The sequence below is a fragment of the Aquarana catesbeiana genome, linkage group LG03 (genome assembly GCF_042186555.1).
Source record: "Aquarana catesbeiana isolate 2022-GZ linkage group LG03, ASM4218655v1, whole genome shotgun sequence".
In the NCBI taxonomy this organism is placed as follows: domain Eukaryota; kingdom Metazoa; phylum Chordata; class Amphibia; order Anura; family Ranidae; genus Aquarana; species Aquarana catesbeiana.
Window position 1 is genome coordinate 699,332,889 of NC_133326.1, and position 19,812 is coordinate 699,352,700.

Here is a 19,812-nt window from a genome sequence, read left to right on the forward strand (position 1 = left end):
ACTGTGCCCCATCAAATGTTCCCACTGTGCCCCATCAAATGCTCCCACTGTGCCCATCAAATGCTCCCACTGTGCCCCATCAAATGCTCCCACTGTGCCCATCAAATGCTCCCACTGTGCCCATCAAATGCTCCCACTGTGCCCCATCAAATGCTCCCACGGTGCCCATCAAATGCTTCCACTGTGCCCCATCAAATGTTCCAACTGTGCCCCATCAAATGCTCCCACTGTGCCCATCAAATGTTTCCACTGTGCCCCATCAAATGCTCCCACTGTGCCCCATCAAATGCTCCCACTGTGCCCCATCAAATGCTCCTAATGTGCCCCATCAAATGCTCCCACTGTGCCCATCAAATGCTCCCACTGTGCCCATTAAATGCTCCCACTGTGCCCAACAAATGCTCCCACTGTGCCATCAATTGCTGCCACTGTGCCCCATCAAATGCTGCCACTGTGCCCCATCAAATGCTGCCACTGTGCCCCATCAAATGCTCCCACTGTGCCATATCAAATGCTCCCACTGTGCCATCAAATGCTCCCACTGTTCCCATCAAATGCTTCCACTGTGCCCCATCAAATGCTCCCACTGTGCCCCATCAAATGCTCCTAATGTGCCCCATCAAATGCTCCCACTGTGCCCATCAAATGCTCCCACTGTGCCCATCAAATGCTCCCACTGTGCCCATCAAATGCTCCCACTGTGCCCATTAAATGCTCCCACTGTGCCCCATCAAATGCTCCTAATGTGCCCCATCAAATGCTCCCACTGTGCCCAACAAATGCTCCCACTGTGCCATCAAGGAAAAGGAAAGGGTTCCCCTGAGTGGATTTTTCCGGCACTTGCAAAAGTAATATATGTAAAATAGGAAGATACGCGTATATATGTATATTAGATAAAACAGTATTTATGTTTATTCAAAACGTTCTAGTATTAAAAACAATGCATACATTGGCAAACAACAACAACATGTACATTAAACATATTACAAAACGGTTGTAATGTCTATTTCGGTTGGTAGGTGACAGATGATGTTTAAATAGTGGAGTTCTTTTCAAGTCCAACGCGTTTCGGGTACATTCTATTTCAGTCCTTCTTCAGGGGTAAAATTGAAAAGAAAAATTCATCTGTTATGTTACCGTTGATGTTTATGCAGAAAAAGACATTGGTAATTACAACCAGGAATGGGAAATGCTTGCAAGAGAGATGGCGTTTGATTTGATGTTCATGAGTAGGAAAGCTGTTCTGTGCCATATCAAATGCTCCCACTGTGCTCCTACTGTGCCCATCAAATGCTCCCACTGTGCCCCCTGCCCGCGGTCTGCCCGGCACTTACCCTGTCTCATTGGGGCAGCGGGTGACGGCGGCGAGCAGTGTCCTCCATGCTCCTCAGTGTCTTCTCCCATCCTATCTTCCCGTCCTCTGCTATGATTGGACGCCTGATAGGTGTCCAATCACAGGGACTGTCGTTTCAGCCAATCGGGTGACGGGTAACAAACCCGAGCACCTGATTGGTGGAGAGGCAGTTCAGTGTTAGGAAAGTGAATATTCATTCGCTTTCCTAACACAGCTGAGTGAATTGTGAACAGCATGGCGCTCGCTGTTTACCTTTTTTGATGCCTATTAGAGCCTATGGCTCTAATCAGGTGCTTAAAAAAAAAATACCCCGCTGCTGTAATTCAGGCGCCCAACGCCTGAAAAGGGGCCAGGCGCCTGAATAGGGGGTGGCAGAGGTGGTCATGGATAGATTCATGCAATGCATAAATCTATCTATTGATGCTAGAGGGTGTGGCAGGAGAGAGGGGGCGGCGCCCGTGCGCCCTTATGGATGCACCGCCACTGCCCAGCGATCCTTCTGTGAAGGTCCATGTTCAGGCACTTCCTGTTATTGTGGCAACGCTCTGTCCCCCTCTGCCAATTGTTTTCCTGGGTTGTCACCTGGTTTCACATACTGCTGGTGGAGACGGATGTGACAACATGCATCGTGCAGAAAGGTCCTGCCAACCAATGACATGCAGCTGGTGCAGGGGGCATGCTTATAAATGGGAAGTAGCTGCTAATAGGCAGCCACTTCCCAGAAGTGCTAAGATGCACAACTGCATGAAAAAAAAAAACGTTTTCTCAAAAAAAGAAAAAATGGCATTTGTTATGATAAACCGTGCTTTAGCAAGCTAAATGTCATTGTCATAGTAGTTAACATCTACCTTAAGTGTGTTAGGTATAGAGACAGGGAAGATGATAGTTGTCCTATATCTCATACACATGGCCAATTAGAGCCACATACCACCCTGATCAGCATATGTCTGCAGCGGGCATGGCCAGGTGTTTGTGATCAGCCACAGATAGGAATCAATTGTTTGCTATTTAGCACTGCATCGCTTTAATTGACAATTGCGCGGTCGTGCAACGCTGTACACAAATAAAATTGATGTCCTTTTTTTCCCACAAATAGAACTTTCTTTTGGTGGTATTTATTTGCGCCCCCCCCCCCCTCCCAAAAAAAAATATTTTGAGCACCAACCGCCACTGGTTAGTACTGCAGGTAATACAGGGTGCGGCGAAGAGGCCTTGCAGCTTATGCATGCATTTGGAAATGTGTGCTAACTAAACCCCTGTTCTTAACGCAGACTGTTGGACAGGTTAATCTGGTTGGTAAGCAGACTGGTTGGTGAGTTTAGGTGGGAATTTTCTTTGGTTTTGTCGGTGAGAGAAGACCCCCCCAGAAAACCCTCACCAGGTGGTTTGGGCCCCTGGTTTGAGTGTTGGGATAGACTCTGGCCTGGACCACAAGTAAACCCAAGGCCTGTGTAAGTGTTTGCTCTGGGCAAGAAGGGGTCAAGTAACTGTGACCAGGGGATGAGAAGAGACTGTGGCCTCCAGCCTGCATGCAAGCTTGTCTTCAAGTGTGAGCTTGGCAGACAGATTTATCATTTGCTTGAAGCTCTGTGTAATGGAGCAATGGGCAGGCCACTTCTCTGCATGTGCCCCTATGTATATGGTATGCAGTGAGGCCCTGTCTACAGGTGGAAGAGGCATTTTCATTGTATAGTCATTGGCTACATGCATTTTTTTTTTATCCTCCATAAACATATAGTTGTCTCATACCATTCATGTTCATGGGTACTGTGAGAGGAGGAATGGAGCTTTGCTAGAATTCATGTATGGGTATAGGGAGGTATGGAACAGAGGGATTCCCAAGCAGGTAATCTGTATGAGAAGGGGTGCCCAACCAAGAAGGAGGAACAGAAGGGGGGCTCTGTCAAGTAGGCTACATGGAAGGGGGTGCTTAGTCAGGTAGGCTGTGCAGTAGATATGCCCTGTCAAACTATTTGGTGATCCATTAGTGAAAGTTAATGAAAGTTATCTGGGCATAAGAAATTCCCCACTGTGTATATAGTAATGGTTCTTCTAGCACATTTTATGCGCATCAGAAATCTCACTTTTGGTAAATGCCCAATGTTGGTTTCTAAATTGCCAGCTCTCGTTGAGATAGCTGTGCCATTTTGTATGAAATATTTATTTCCTTATAGATATAGTGTGTGGGATGGTGAGAGCCGCATGTTGTCATTGGCCTCATGACCTTGTTGACCTCAAAGCACAACAACTGGGCTCTACTGTTAAATTATAGTCCAAATAATAAGGAGGAGGCACAAATACTCTTGTAATTTCATTTTAATCTTTCAAAATTTAGAGTACACAAGGAATAAAATAGAATATAATGGAATAACAGTTTTGGGCACCCTTACCCATTCTCATGTTCACTGTGAACTTGAGAAAGGGCGGGGATGCCTGAAACTTGTTCCAGTGTGTTCCTTGTTCAAAGCTCAAAAGCCAGGTTTCTCCCTACAATACATGTTGTTCCATAAATGTATATATATTGATGGTTGTCAGCAAAATGTAGACCTTCATCCCACCCAATATTCCACTAAGTCTCCGGAATGCAGAACCCACACCAGAAATTGCTAGTTCTGAAGAAAGTTCAAAAGCCTTTTTTTCTCCTACAATACATGAAAACTGCTGTTCCATTTTGTTCCTTGAGCAATATATATATATATATATATATATATATATATATATATATATATATATATATATTTAGATAGATAGATAGATAGATAGATAGATAGATAGATAGATAGATAGATAGATAGATAGATAGATAGATAGATAGATAGATAGATAGATAGATAGATATACTCATACAGTATCTCACAAAAGTGAGTACACCCCTCACATTTTTGTAAATATTTTATTCTATCTTTTCATGTGACAACACTGAAGAAATGACACTTTGCTACAATGTAAAGTAGTGAGTGTACAGCTTGTATAACAGTGTAAATTTGCTGTCCCCTCAAAATAACTCAACACCCCTAAGTGAAAATGTCCAAACTGGGCCCAATTAGCCATTTTCCCTCCCCTGTGTCATGTGACTCACTAGTGTTACAAGGTCTAAGGTGTGAATGGGGAGCAGGTGTGTTAAATTTGGTGCTATCGCTCTCACTCTCTCATACTGGTCACTGGAAGTTCAACATGGCACCTCATGGCAAAGAACTCTCTGAGGATCTGAAAAAAAGAATTGTTGCTCTACATAAAGATGGCCTAGGCTATAAAAAGATTGCCAAGACCCTGAAACTGAGCTGCAGCATGGTGGCCAAGACCATACAGCGGTTTAACAGGACAGGTTCCATTTAGAACAGGCCTCACCATGGTCGACCAAAGAAGTTGAGTGCACGTGCTCAGTGTCATATCCAGAGGTTGTCTTTGGGAAATAGACATATGAGTGCTGCCAGCATTGCTGCAGAGGTTGAAGGGATAGGGGGTCAGCCTGTCAGTGCTCAGAACATACGCCACACACTTTTGTCCTAATGGCTGTTGTCCCAGAAGGAAGCCTCTTCTTAAGATGTTGCACAAGAAAGCCTGCTAATAGTTTGCTGAAGACAAGCAGACTAAGGACATGGATTACTGGAACCATGTCCTGTGGTCTGATGAGACCAAGATAAACTTATTTGGTTCAGATGGTGTCAGGCGTGTGTGGCGGCAACCAGGTGAGGAGTACAAAGACAAGTGTGTCTTGCCTACAGTCAAGCATGGTGGTGGGAGTGTCATGGTCTGGGGCTGCATAAGTGCTGCTGGCACTGGGGAGCTACAGTTCATTGAGGGAACCATGAATGCCAACATGTACTGTGACATATTGAAGCAGAGCATGATCCCCTCCCTTCAGAGACTGGGCCGCAGGGCAGTATTCCAACATGATAACGACCCCAAACACACCTCCAAGATGACCACTGCCTTGCTAAAGAAGCTGAGGGTAAAGGTGATGGACTGGCCAAGCATGTCTCCAGACCTAAACCCTATTGAGAATCTGTGGGACATCCTCAAACGAAAGGAGGAGGAGTGCAAGGTCTCTAACATCCACCAGCTCCGTGGTATCGTCATGGAGGAGTGGAAGAGGACTCCAGTGGCAACCTGTGAAGCTCTGATAAACTCCATGCCCAAGAGGGTTAAGGCAGTGCTGGAAAATAATGGTGGCCACACAAAATATTGAAACTTTGGGCCCAATTTGGACATTTTCACTTAGGGGTGTACTCACTTTTGTTGCCAGCGGTTTAGACATTAATGGCTGTGTGTTGAGTTATTTTGAGGGGACAGCAAATTTACACTGTTATACAAGCTGTACACTCACTACTTTACATTGTAGCAAAGTGTCATTTCTTCAGTGTTGTCACATGAAAAGATAGAATAAAATATTTATAAAAATGTGAGGGGTGTACTCACTTTTGTGAGATACTGTGTGTGTATATATATATTACTGTGCAAAAGTTTAAGGCGGGTGTGAAAAAATATTGTAAATGAAGAAGGCTTTCAGAAATAGAAGTGTTCATAATTTATTTTTATCAACTGACAAAATGGAAAGTAAACGAAGAGAAGAGAAATCCAAATATTATCAATATTTGCCCTTCAAACCGGCATCAATTCTTCTAGGTAGACTTGCACACAGTTTTTGAAGGAACTCGGCAGGTCGGTTGTTCCAATCATCTTGGAGAACTAAGCACAGGTCTTCTGTGGATGTCGGCTGCCATAAATCCTTCTGTCTCTTCATGTCATCCCAGACAGACTCCATGGTGAGAAATCAGGGCTCTGTGGGGGCCAAACCATCACTTCCAGGACTCCTTGTTCTTCTTTACACTGAAGATAGTTCTTAATGACATTGGTTGTATGTTCGGGGTAGTTGTCCTGCTGCAGAATAAATTTGGGGCCAATCACACGCCTCCCCCATGGTATGGCATGTTGAATAAGTATCTGGGGTTTAGACCCTTCCAAAAAAAAAATAATTGGCCATGCATGCACTTTAAATGTAACTAGTGAAGCAGGAGGGGAAGTGGAGGGGCAGAGCCATTCACCAATCAGGTTTCCAAATGTCCTTTGTTAGGATATACGCTATTCAGTCTGTTGCTACTTCCCGGTATAATCACAGAACTCGGAGCATGGAGGTGACCAAATTGTATTGCCTAATTGCAGTAGAGAAAGGTCAGGTGACTGTATTGCCTGGTAGAGCTGTGTATATCTTTGGGACTGGATTGGCATCCTCTTGAAAGTAAAACTGTGTATTTGGCTGTCTTCCAGTACATCAAGAAAAAAGGAAAAAAAGAAAATAATTTAAAAAAATAAAACCAAATACATTTAAAAAAACAAAAAAACGAAGTAAATAAATAAAATAGGTACATAAATAAAGAAATAATATTATGCCAAGATCCTTAAAGGTTTGCTTTAATGTATGTATTTTTCAGAAAAAATGTATTTCTTTAAATTAAAGTGTTATTGTTACTTGTATTATTATTTTAATTAGCGTTTTCTGGAGAAGAGACAAGAATTGCCACTCAGGGGAACTGAGATTTATATAAAGAGAATTACTTACTTACAGAGATGAATGTACAGTATGTGACTTAGAGCTGTTACACAATATATGACGTACAGGTAAGACTGGGAAAGAACATTTTATGGTGTCGGTATTGTTTAATTGCTGAGCAAACACCAAGTTTTGATAGCCGTCTGATCCCCGATCATTAACCACTTAAGGGCCGAGCCTCTTTGAGATTTGTTGTTTACAAGTTAAAAACATTTTTTTTTGCTAGAAAATTACTCAGGACCCCCCAAACATTATACATTTTTTTTCCTAACACCCTAGAGAATAAAATGGCGGTCGTTGCAATACTTTCTGTCACACCGTATTTGCGCAGCGGTCTTACAAGCGCACTTTTTTTAAAAAATTACACTTTTTTTAATTAAAAAATAAGACAACAGTAAAGTTAGCCCAATTTCTTTTTTTTTTTATATTGTTAAAGATAATGTTACGGCAAGTAAATGAATACCCAACATGTCACGCTTCAAAATTGCGCCCGCTCGTGGAATGGCGACAAACTTTTACCCTTAGAAATCTCCATAGGCGACGTTAAAAAAATTCTACAGGTTGCATGTTTTGAGTTACAGAGGAGGTCCAGGGCTAGAATTATTGCTCTCGCTCTACCGATTGTGGCGATACCTCACATGTGTGGTTTGAACACCGTTTTCATATGCGGGCGCTACTCACATATGCGTTCGCTTCTGCACGCGAGCTCGTCGGGACGGGGCGCGTTTAATTTTTTTTTCTTATTTATTTTACCTTTTATTTTTTATTTTTACACAGTTTAAAAAAAAAAAAAAATGTGTCACTTTTATTCCTATTACAAGGAATGTAAACATCCCTTGTAATAGAAAAAAAAGTTAAATATGAGATTTGGGGTCAAAAAGACCTCAGATCTCATATTTACACTACAATGCAATAAAAAAAATAAAAAATGGTATTTAGACGGGTGGGGGGCATCTTCCCCTCACTCGTCTCCATACCCAGCAAGGGATAACATCCGATCACCTCCGCCGCTACCGAAAGCGCTGGTAGGCGGCAAAGGGCACCGGAGTGCGGCAGGAGGGGGGCCCCTCTCCCGCCGTCGATGAAAGTGATCTGGCGGCGAATCTGCTGCAGAGACCACTCTTATCTGAAAGCGGACCGCCGGCCGAAGAAGAGGACACCTGGGTTATGGCAGCTAGCTGCTGCCATAATAATGATATTCCTCTTCAAAGTTAGGACGTATATCGGCGTGCGGCGGTCCGTAAGTGGTTAACTGTTTCATCCCATGTATCTTATGACATTCAGAGTCTTTTACAGTAACAAATAACATACACTGTATACGATATTCACCACCAATGTCTGGAGTAGGAGAATTCGTTTTTTTGGTGGGTCATGATAATAGTAAGAATATGCAGCTAAAGTGCTAAAGTTCAAAAAATGGATGATATTTATTATAAAAAGAATTACAATTCTTTTACAGTTTTTACTTTTGGAAAAATCAGGAGATCTTGTCAGATATTTACCACCAAATAAAGGCCCAACTCATCCTGGAGAAAGACACGATATAATGAACCTGGATACACAAAGGGGTGTATAAAATTTGCTAAGCATTTGCGCAAAGGTATCAATTTACACATATACATATACAGGAGCTTACAATCTAAGATCCCTAGATCACATATATACAGTGCCTTGAAAAAGTATTCATATCCCTTGAAATTTTCCATATTTTGTCATGTTAGACCCAAAAACGTAAATGTATTTTATTGGGATTTTATGTGATAGACCAACACAAAGTGGCACATCATTGTGAAGTGGAAGGAAAATGATAAATGATTTTCAAACTTTTTTACAAATAAATATGTGAAAAGTGTGGGGGGTGTATTTGTATGGCGCCCCCCGGAGTCAATACTTTGTAGAACCACCTTTCTTTGCAATTACAGCTGCAAGTCTTTTTGGGGATGTCTCTACCAGCTTTGCACATCTAGAGAGGGACATTTTTGCCCATTCTTCTTTGCGAAATAGCTCAAGCTCTGTCAGATTGGATGGAGAGCGTCTGTGAACAGCAATTTTCAAGTCTTGCCACAGATTCTCAATTGGGTTTAGGTCTGGACTGTGACTGGGCCATTCTAACACATGAATATGCTTTGATCTAAACCATTCCATTGTAGCTCTGGCTGTATGTTGGAGGGCTTCGTTCCAAGGTAAGTCTCTCATAATGTGCCAGTATGTGATGCACACTAACACATTTTGCCATTGCCTTGCAGAGGATTTTTTTTTCTTTTTAATACCACTGTTTATTTCCGCTTTAAGCTGAATGAACCTCAAGCTGCCATATGAAGTGAAACATTTAGCAGCAGTATTACTACCATTGCCAACTGTGACAGCTTCCACCTCAAAGCTCCAGGTTGTTATTAGTAATTGCCTTGAGGCGATTCAGTTCGCATTTGCAGCGCTCTACAAATCTTTCATTCATTCATTCATTCATTAGTTGATTGTTCTTGAACTCTTCTGATCGAACGATCTTAAGGCTATTTTCTTTTAGGATCGAATGTTTCCTGGCAAAATGCAACAAAAAGAAACTGACATTACACACATTTTACAAACATTACCGGTATCATTTGTTACTTTCGAGCAAATGCTGATACCTTCACGAGGAGATATTTATATACAGAGATCCGTAAGTATGTGCAAAGATATTTACAGTTTAACTCACTCATGCCAAAGTTGCAAAATTGTGTACCAATATTAAAGTGGAGTTCCACCGTTTTGTTTTTTTTTTAGTTTATTAAAAGTCAGCGGCTGACTTTTAGCCTGGGTTCACACATGTGCAGTGCGAATTGAAGCTCAGGTTTCACTGGGAAGATAAAAATCAGTTGTTCAGAGATTCATCTGCGTTTTAGCTGTGGATCAGTGAGCAGGGAGAGGGGGGGGAAGAGGGGGAGGTGTAGTGAGGAGAAGGAGAAAATCCATGTTCAGAACGCAATGCATCTGCGAATCAGATGCGTTCCCATAGAAGATAATGGGCTTGTAATTCGCAGAAAAACGCACACTTTTTTTGTGCAATGCGCAGTGCGAATGCAACACACATATGTAAACCAGATGCATTCATATGAATGTATTTTAAAATGTCCTGTGAATTGGATGCGGCGTAAGCCGCATCTAATTCGCATAGGTGTGAACGGGGGCTTAATAAACAGACACTCACCTGTCCCACAGTCCAGCTTTGTGGGCACCCGGAACCTTGCTCCTCTCCCTCTCCTCTCCGCGGCGCCATCAAAGCAGCTGTGGGTGCCCGACCCGTGACAACTTACAGCTTCACAGCCGGGCACGCACTGCGCACGCGCGAGTCACTCTGCTATTGACCAGGCAATCTTCTGGGAACCTGTGACGTGTGCCAGAAGATCGCTGGCAGGGAGGGACCGCCTAGGCAACTCCTCCTCTCGTCCTAGACGCCCCTCCCTGCCAGCGATTTTCTGGCACACGTCACAGGTTCCCAGAAGATTGCCTGGTCAATAGCAGAGCGGAGGAAGGAGGAAGTGGGACAGGAAGTCCCACTAAAAAGAAGGTACCCCCCCCCCCAAGAAAATGTCATGCCAAATGTATGTATGTATATGGCATGTAAGGGGGCAAGGAGTACTTAAAGCGGAAGTTCCACTTTTGGGTGGAACCCTTCAGTATTCTTAAAGTGGAACTTCAGTCATTTTTATTTTTTCAGTTCATGGACATTCATTTTATTAATCTGTATGGCATATGATTACGGCAATGGCATCACATGGTGGAATTTGAACTGCACTAAGTCACTTTATAGCACAGTTCATGTTATATATATCGATTTTTAAGTAGCATAAGAAAGAATTTGTTATTGGAACATAAGTTCATAGCATGTGTCACTTTACAAGCGCAATTCCACTGCAAAGTAGTTCTGTTTATTATTTTTAATGTTCTGGATTTGCACATTGGGTTATATTTTTTGGCAAGTCCAAAGCACATGTCACTTTAAACTCATTTCACTAACATTTAGCAGCGCCATTACCACCACACTTTTTTTTACATCACTCCTCTTTAAACAAAGCCTGGTGCTAGAATAGTGGTTCCACATCCAAATGATATAGGACTAAACAAAATAATAGAAATCTGGCAGCAGTGTAATGCAGGGCGCAGGGATGCCGCCCACCTATCCATGTGCCCAGCCCCTAATCTACATGCGGGGCACCAGATGCGTGGATTCCAATCAGCGTTTTTATTTTTATTTTTTTGAAGCACGTGATTAGAGCCAGAGGCTCTAATAGGCTTCAAAAAAGGGTGGGCTCGGGGGCGCAGAGGACTGCCCAGCCCACCCAGTTGTGTGACAATAGCGGATGAATATTTGCTATTGTCACATTGATTCTCCTCCCGGCCAATCAGGAAGTGGGTCATGAGACCCGTTTCCCTATTGGCCAAAAGGAGAAGCGATCCTATTGGCTTAGGAGGAGGAGGGAGGAGATGCACGGCTGCCGTGATGCAAAGGAGAAAACACCGTTGCCCGAAGGGAAGTACTGCGCGCACCATAGATGGGGTAAGTGCGGGGCTGGTAACTGATGGACCATAGGGGGTGCGCGTGATCCGACTGATCCACCGACCAACCACGGGTAGGGGGGTGGCTGTGGGTGCATTGTTTTATGACCCCCGCCCCCCCCCAAAAGATATACCACCGGCTGCCACTGCCTGGCAGACTTTTAGGGCTCCAAAAACACCATCCTTAAAATATAGAAAAACTTTATTAATATACAGTTAAAAACATCAATTCAAAATTGGGTGGCATATTCCTCTATACCAGTGTTTCTCAACACCAGTCCTCAAGGCGCCCCAACAGGTCATGTTTTCAGGTTTACCAATATTTTGCACAGGTGATTTGATCAGTTTCACTGCCTTAGTAATTACCACAGCTGTTTCATATGAGGGAAATCCTGTAAACATGACCTGTGGGGGCGCCTTGAGGACTGGAGTTGAGAAACACTGCACTAAACTATGAATAAGACTAGGCTCATCCACATTCCTAGCCATTTGTATTTATGAATGTATACCAATGTCAAGCCACCATGTATATCACATAAATGTTAATGTATATGGTAATCCTGATGAGAGTGGGACTATTCTCAAACTCTACGCATTTCTGGACTGGACTGGTGACTCAACTGGACTGGTAACTTTTTTCAACTGCAATTAAGTAATACTGTAGGTCGCTGACTTGTCAGCCACAAACCGACTGGACCATGAGGTAGCTTCATCCTTCTGGAGAGGTCATCACTTTGTCCTGTAAGTCAGCTCTGCTGAGCAAAAAGACAATATTTATAATAGGTATATAAAAAAAGTATTATAGTGGATAAAATTTCAATTGATGGTCAGTTAGCCCAAATTCTGGGTCACTTTAATATGCAAATATCGAAACTTACTTGTATGTTCATAAGCCCCCTGTCTTGCATCATACGGGGAGAGGATTCTTGCCCCATAAACCCCAATGGCCCTAAAGAAGGATCCAGTTGAGTTCCTCCAATCACTCAAGGAGTGTGGAGCTTATGCTACTTTGAAACATGTTTAGTTTTTCACATGTTTAGTTTTTTACTTCCAAGGCAGCCCATACATTGATCTTTTTTCTTTCTTTTACCAAAGGCCTGAACAAAAAAAATGATCTGATCCACACATTCGAGGTGCATATGGCAATCTCTCCCACTGTGGTATTGTATTTCGTCAGTGGTGAGACCTCCCCACCGCAAGGAATACAATGATTAGTGTTGCCGGCTATAGATAATTCCGGAAAAACCCAAATTGGTAGATCAACTTGTGTACAACAAGCCTGCCTATGCATGTGTAGCACTAACTCACGGTGGAGCTGCTGATTTTTAGCAGGCTGTTACCATCACCTTTTTTACCTGTAATTCCACCAATACCGTGTCTAGGGTCCCGTTGAGCTTATTATGAGACAATGTAGGCACCAGTCACTTGAGCACTTTTCCAATGCTTTAATGGGAGATTACTGGAAGAAGTAGCAGGAAAGAGGTAGAAGAAGAGTTGCAGGGAAGTTCAAATACCTTTTCTTGGCGTAGCACTAAGGAATTTAAATCTTTGAGATGAATGTATCCTCAGCTCAGGATTAAATCTTTGCCCGCCCGGATAGGTCTCTCTCACTAACCTAGCAGCCGGAACGCAGCACGAACAAAAAGTCTCTGCCACAGACTTGGGTGAACAAAACTGTACGATCCTCTGCCACAGGATGTAGTAGTTTTCGATGAACAGCAAACACAGTACCAGAACCTTTAAGCCAACCTGGCAGTACTTGTGCGGTAGAGTAGTTTAGGATGCGTCCTACAATCGAGTCACCAGGCCCTTCTTAAGACCAGCCTTGCATGGTCCCTTCCAAGATGGGTCCTCCCCTGGATCTTACCGATTGCCCGGTTCTTCCTGCAGGACAGACAGCACAGGACCATCCCAGCAAGAGCAGGCCCCAGACAGGCTTCTGGGTCTACCCGCTCGGCTGCCGCAACACAACCCTCCAGGCCAGAGGGCCGCGAGGTAGAACTCACTGACCCATACCTCCTAGGTCAGGAGGGCCACGAGGTAAAGCCTCTTGAAACATGGCGTCTGTCCCATAAATACTCTCTCCCAGAATGCAAGCCGGAGGACCACCTCCGCCGAGTTGTCTACGGGACAGAAGAGCACTCTTATACGTCAGCTTGTTGCTTTCCAACACCGACCCATGGTGACAACGACACCCACAGGCAGGATGCGGAACTGCGCGCAGCATAGCCAAACTAGAACAGAGGCTAATCTAACTGTAAATTAAATCTGAACTATATACAGAACAGATGATCCATTCAATTTACCTAGAAGCGGTAGATTGAAAAATCTACCAGCGCTACACATGTATCAAAATTCAGCTGGTCCCTGCTGAACCGGTCAAATTTTGATCTATGTATGGCTGGCTTAAGACAAAGCAGTGTGGAAGCACCTTGAGATCCCACCCATCAAACATACAACAAATACTAGTTTGTTTAATCTGCTAATGAGTCCATTTAAAAAAAAATGTCGGTCATGGTATTGTATTATGGTTTATCTTTTTTATTCAACTTAATTTAACTGCCCTCCTTTAAATTGCTAATTTTATCAGAATCCTTGGTAACCTTTTATCAGAATCCTTGGTGGCACTGGATATTAAATACCCGAAGCGATGTTGTCACCGCTCATCATTCAGGGACCGGCCACCTTTGAAGCTGCATTCCTCTCAGAAGCCGGCCCCATTGCACTTTATAAAACTTCCAACATGTAAGTGTCCTCATTTGCTAAACTTTTTATCTTGATCTATAACTACTGTTTGTAATATATTTTTTTTCTTGGCGTTTACTTCCTGCAGGCCGTACAGCAGTTTGTACATTTCTCATAATTTTCTTAAATCACCTAAACTTTCTATTCTATTTACACTTCCGCCAGGAGTTGAATGAAAGCACCTACAGCTGTAAGCATGTATCTTTGGATAGCTTCTTGAGGAACCCAGGGAGTGGGGGTGAGCTTGGGTTAGACTCTGGGTTCTGTCCAAACCCATGTTCGGCCAAACCCAGAAGTCATATGTTAGTGCCGACCAATAAGTTGCGGGCAGGGGATTCCCCACCCCACAGCTGCACATACAAAGGGGCAGGGGCACTTACGACAGAAAATAAACAAAATATTTCCCAGCACACTTACCAGCCAGCCTGCAAAATAACCAAATAGGCCATGTCTAACAGTTAAAAACAGAAGGGTTTCCTGCAAAAGGCAGTTAAAGGTTAGAGTGGTTGCCATTTTTTGTAAAGTTGGTCGAATTGGGTGGAGGGACGCACTGGATGCCTTCACTGTCATTGTGCTGGGTAGCACATGCATCCTTGTGCCTTTAGGGAGTGGTGGGCACCCTCCAGGCACACCTGCCCATAACCTATCCATTGATATATGTGCTCCTACTATGGGGGCTCTGTAAATTTTAGAGCTAGGACCGCAGTGTATACAGAGGTCCCTTGACGTGGGCACTGCAGATTACGCATATATTTGCAAATGTGCGCAAGCAAAACCCTCTGGGATGTCACAAGAATTCTTGCCACGCAGCTGCACATACACAACATACAAACAGGCAGAGATGCTAATGACATTGTGACCTAATATGACCACATGGCTTATTAGGTCAGTGACATTGTGTTAATATAGCCATGTGTCCATATTAGATCAATGATGTCAAAAGAATCTCTGCTCCTTTGTGCATTTGTAGCTGCAGGGCAGGGAATCCCTCGCTTGCAGCTCATTGTTCAGATACTGATAGCTGACTTCAGGGTTTGGCCGAAAATGGATTTAGCCCAATCCCGGACCTGAAGAAAAGCTAGGTCAATGATATCATGGGCATCCTCACCCCTTTGCGTCCATGCAGCTTCAGGGCTGGGATTATCCTAGCTACAGCTGATCGGCCTATGAGTGAGAGTTGCCTTCAGGATTTGGCCCAAGCCCAGGTTTGAATCGAACCCAAGCTCATTACTACCAGGGAGCCCTCAAGTCTCAGTGTTTTCCATTATGCACCTTTCAAATTCACTAGTAGGAAGTTGAGTTCAGTCCCTGACACTTCCCACATATGACTATCCGTCTTTGAGGGTGGCAGTCACTCTGGGTATCAGTAAGGAGGTACAGGAGGTGATGGGTGGAGGCTGGCTTTTTATGTTAAAGGCTTCTAGAAAATGTAGGGATTTACAGCGTAGTATGTTTCCAAATTCCCATTACATCATTATGTGAGCAAGAAGTGAGCTGCAGTAAGCTTTTATTTTTTTATTTAAAATTCCAGCAGTTCTTTTGCTTACATTCTGCTATCAGCAGGGAATCCCGTTAACAGCAGATGAGTCATGGTTGTTAAGGATGTGGTGGCTGCCCGCTCCTTAACAACCACCTAGTCACAATGAATCCGAATTAAACAAATGCATTTATTAATTTTGGTATACCTTTTTTGGGGGATTTGTTGGCATTCTTACTATGTTTATTTGGGAATTCAGACACATTCAAATCTCTGGAAATCAAATTTGCATCTGAAAAAATAATCTGAATGAAACAAAATGCACATGTCTAGTCCTTTCCTTGCCTGGTGCAACTGAGTATTCTCCAGCAGCAGAAGCAACTTGTTGCATATGAATATTTTGTAATCTTGTCCAACCCCCAGGGGTTGGTAATGCGTTAAATATTTGGGAAATTTCCTGTTTCAGCCACTTATCTTTTGGGCTGAGACCTTAGAGCATGGTGCTGTAAGCTTCAAGCCTAGGGGATGAAAGATGCAGGAGCCTCCCCTGCTGGAAGGTATTCCTGAAGAGGTTTGCTTCCAGAGAATTGAGCTTCTAGCCTTAAGGTAGCAACTGTGGCTGCCCCCCCACAAATTTGAAAGACTGAGAAGCCCCACATGAACATTCTCAGCCCTCCTGTCTTTGAACACCAGAATTAAGATACCTCTAAAACCCTAATCTCCAAGAAATCAAATCCATGTAGGTATCCAGCCAGCAGGGTCTCTGATGTGAAAGTAGAGAGACTTATGGAGCATTTGGCCTTAGAAGAGGATTATGCCGCGTACACACGAGCGGACAATTCAACCATGCGTGGGCTTCATCGGACCTGCAGCTGACTTTTTCGGTCGAAAATCTGACGGACTTTAGATTTGGAACATGTTTCAAATCTTTATATGAGAACTCCGCCGGACCCAGTTCCTATCGAAAAGTCCGCTCATCTGTATGCTAGTCCGACGGACGAAAACCGACGCTAGGGCAGCTATTGGCTACTGGCTATCAGCTTCCTTATTTTAGTCCGGTCGTATGTCATCACGTACAAATCCGTCAGACTTTGGTGTGATCGTGTGTAGGCAAGTTCGTTCATTGGGAAAGTCCGTTGGCAGTCCGCCGAAAGTCCGTCGGATAGTCCGTCGGACCAGTCCAGTCAAAAAGTCTGCTCGTGTGTACGCGGCATTAGAGTACAGTTTAGTGTTTGAGACCATCTGCTTATTGGTGTTTCCTCCTTCTTTTTCCTTCCCATGTGCTGCAGTGTGCAATAAACTAGTTAATGTTTATTGTAACCAAAGCGATGGGTACCTATCCTTTATACTACTCTGCAGCAAAATACACACTTGAGATAACCTTGGACCTTATTTGACAAGTGAGTTTGCTTGTTATATTTGTAATGTAAAAGTAGTCATCTGAAGGTCAATATTTATTTAGGAGCTGTGCTGCACATGCGCTTGTTAAAATGCAGTACAGTCCCCAAGAGAGAGAGGAAGGCTGTAAAACACCACAAAATGTTCCTAGGGCTCATAGAAGTGGATCTGGTACCTTGACTTGCCTTTGTGAAATAAACACATTACTAGGGCTGAGTGAGCTGGACAAAATGCATAATGCTAGTTGTTTGAATGTGCGAACCCAGCGGGAAGTGAACACGCCATTCCCAACGCACACGTTCCTGTTGAAATGGCTATGTATATTAGTGGGTGCTGCAGCGACCACCGGCTGGAGCCGTATATAGTCAGAGCGAGAGAATGTCACCAGCACACCATGGATCCTCAGAGTGGGACCAAAGCTTTAACCAGCAATCACATTGTTACAGCAAATAGCAATGTTTCGGAGCCTCGCAGGACCCCTTCATCAGGCATGTGGCGTCATATAAACCCACCCCAGGAAAATATATGCCTCTTATTACTTATCCCCCACTTCAAAAAAAAAAAAAAAAAATTCAAAGTGTACAGTGCCTTGAAAAAGTATTCATAGCCCTTAAAATTATCCATGTTTTCCATATTTTGTCATGTTATAACCAAAAACGTAAATGTATTTTGTTGGGATTTTATGTGATAGACCAACACAAAGTGGCACATAATTGTGAAGTGGAAGGATAATGATAAATGGTTTTCCAACTTTTTTTACAAATAAATATCTGAAAAGTGTGGCGTTCATTTGTATTCAGCCCCCTTTTCTCTGATATCCCTAACTAAAATCTAGTGGAACCAATTGCCTTCAGAAGTCACCTAATTAGTAAATAGAGTCCACCTGTGTGTAATTTCATCTCAGTATAAATACAGCTATTCTGTGAAGCCCTCAGAGGTTTGTTAGAGAACCTTAGTGAACAAACAGCATCATGAAGATCAAGGAACACACCAGACAGGCCAGGGATAAAGTTCACCAGATGATTTGCCCCATCACACTACTCTCGCAAAATGACGGATCCCTGACTGACTGCTGTTTGTATTCAAATCAGAAAGGGATCCTGGACAACATCATTCACCAGACTTGGTCATGACCAGAAACAAAATTGCCTTTTGAGTTGGGAGTGCTGGGTGACCTAATTGACTAAATATAGTCCAGTATATCAAACAGCATCCCCATCTTTGAAGAACTTTTTTATTTTAGAAAATAAGCATTGTTAGTTATGAAACCTAGAAGAACACAACAAGTAAATGGTGTTGTCTTTTTCATGAATCTACACACAATATCTTGTTTCAGAGCAAATTTGTCTGGATTATTTTATTGATGAAAACTGTCAAATATGTTTTAAGATTTACAGAGGAAGATCTCAATGGACAACCTAAACCAGACTCAAGTGACAATGTTTGTGCTTTCTGGAATAACAGATAATGACTCACTTGTCCCATTCCTCTTTATTTTCTTCTCTGCGGTTTACATTTTGACCATCATTGGAAATGTGGGCATGATGGCCATGGTCCACTTATCCTCTAACCTCCAAACTCCAATGTACTACTTCTTGAGTTACCTCTCTTTGGTGGATCTTGTATATTCCTCTACTACCACTCCAAAAATGCTGGCTGACCTCGTTTCTCAGAGCAAGACTATATCGTTTAATGGTTGTGCTGCCCAGTTTTTCTTTTTTGCTGCAATGGCAGGTACTGAGGTTCTTCTTCTCTCGAGCATGTCATATGATCGATACGCTGCTATCTGTCACCCTCTTCAATATATTTCAATAATGACCATGAGGAAATGTTGGTCCCTGGTGGTCTTCTCCTTTGGTTGTGGCTTCTTGCAGGCAGCATTGCAGACCAGTTGTGTGTTCAGTCTTCAGTTCTGTGGACCAAACCGTGTAGACCAATTCTACTGTGACATCCCACCTCTAATGAAACTGTCCTGCTCAAAGGGATTTTCTTGTGATGTTGTCAACATATCAGTGATAAGTTCTTTTGGTTTGTATTCGTTAACAGCAATCTTGGTGTCATATACTTTGATCATTTCCTCCATTCTACGCATAAAATCTTCTGGAAGCCGTCAAAAGGCATTCGTCACATGCTCTTCCCATATCACATGTGCCTCCATCTTTTTCATAGCAATTTTCTTCACGTATTTTCGCCCTGTATCCAGTGTTCTTAAGAAACAAGATAAGACGGCCTCTATCTTCTATTCCATTGTGACCCCAATGTTAAACCCTCTTATCTACAGTCTGAGGAACCAAGAAGTGAAAAGTGTTATTATAAAAGCAGCAAAAAAGTTGTCATTGATGCACATATAATACTGTAACGTGTTACATGGGGGGTCTCATCAGTAAGGTTTAAACCTGCTGTCAGCAGGACCCATCATCTAGCGCTAGGTAGTTTTTTTCCATGGGACTGGTGTACATGAAATCTGTTATCTAAATATGCCACTATTGTGCTATGCTAGCTTCATTTTAATTGTAGTTCTAGCTGCAGTATACTCAAGAAAATGAACACTGTAGGTCACTCGCTTGGCACCTCCTCCATTCATTTAAATCCTTGCGTTCTTTCCAATGATTGCAAGGTGCTCTGTGATTGGAGGGGGCTAGTTTATTAGATCATCTGCACTTCCTTTAAATCACAGAGCACCCACCTTACATTCATTGAAAAGAATGCAATGCTTTTTTTTTATGAATGGAGGAGGTGTAGCGCAAATGA

The 19,812-nt window shown here is 43.1% G+C and overlaps 1 protein-coding gene across 1 annotated transcript; it reads left to right on the forward strand.

The window, feature by feature from the left end:
* The first annotated feature begins 18,458 nt into the window (after positions 1–18,458).
* Positions 18,459–19,412, forward strand: LOC141134321 (olfactory receptor 5AP2-like). Its single transcript, XM_073623893.1, has one exon. The coding sequence runs from the start codon at positions 18,471–18,473 to the stop codon at positions 19,410–19,412; it is 942 nt and encodes a 313-aa protein (XP_073479994.1). The 5' UTR covers positions 18,459–18,470.
* The last annotated feature ends 400 nt before the right edge of the window (positions 19,413–19,812 follow it).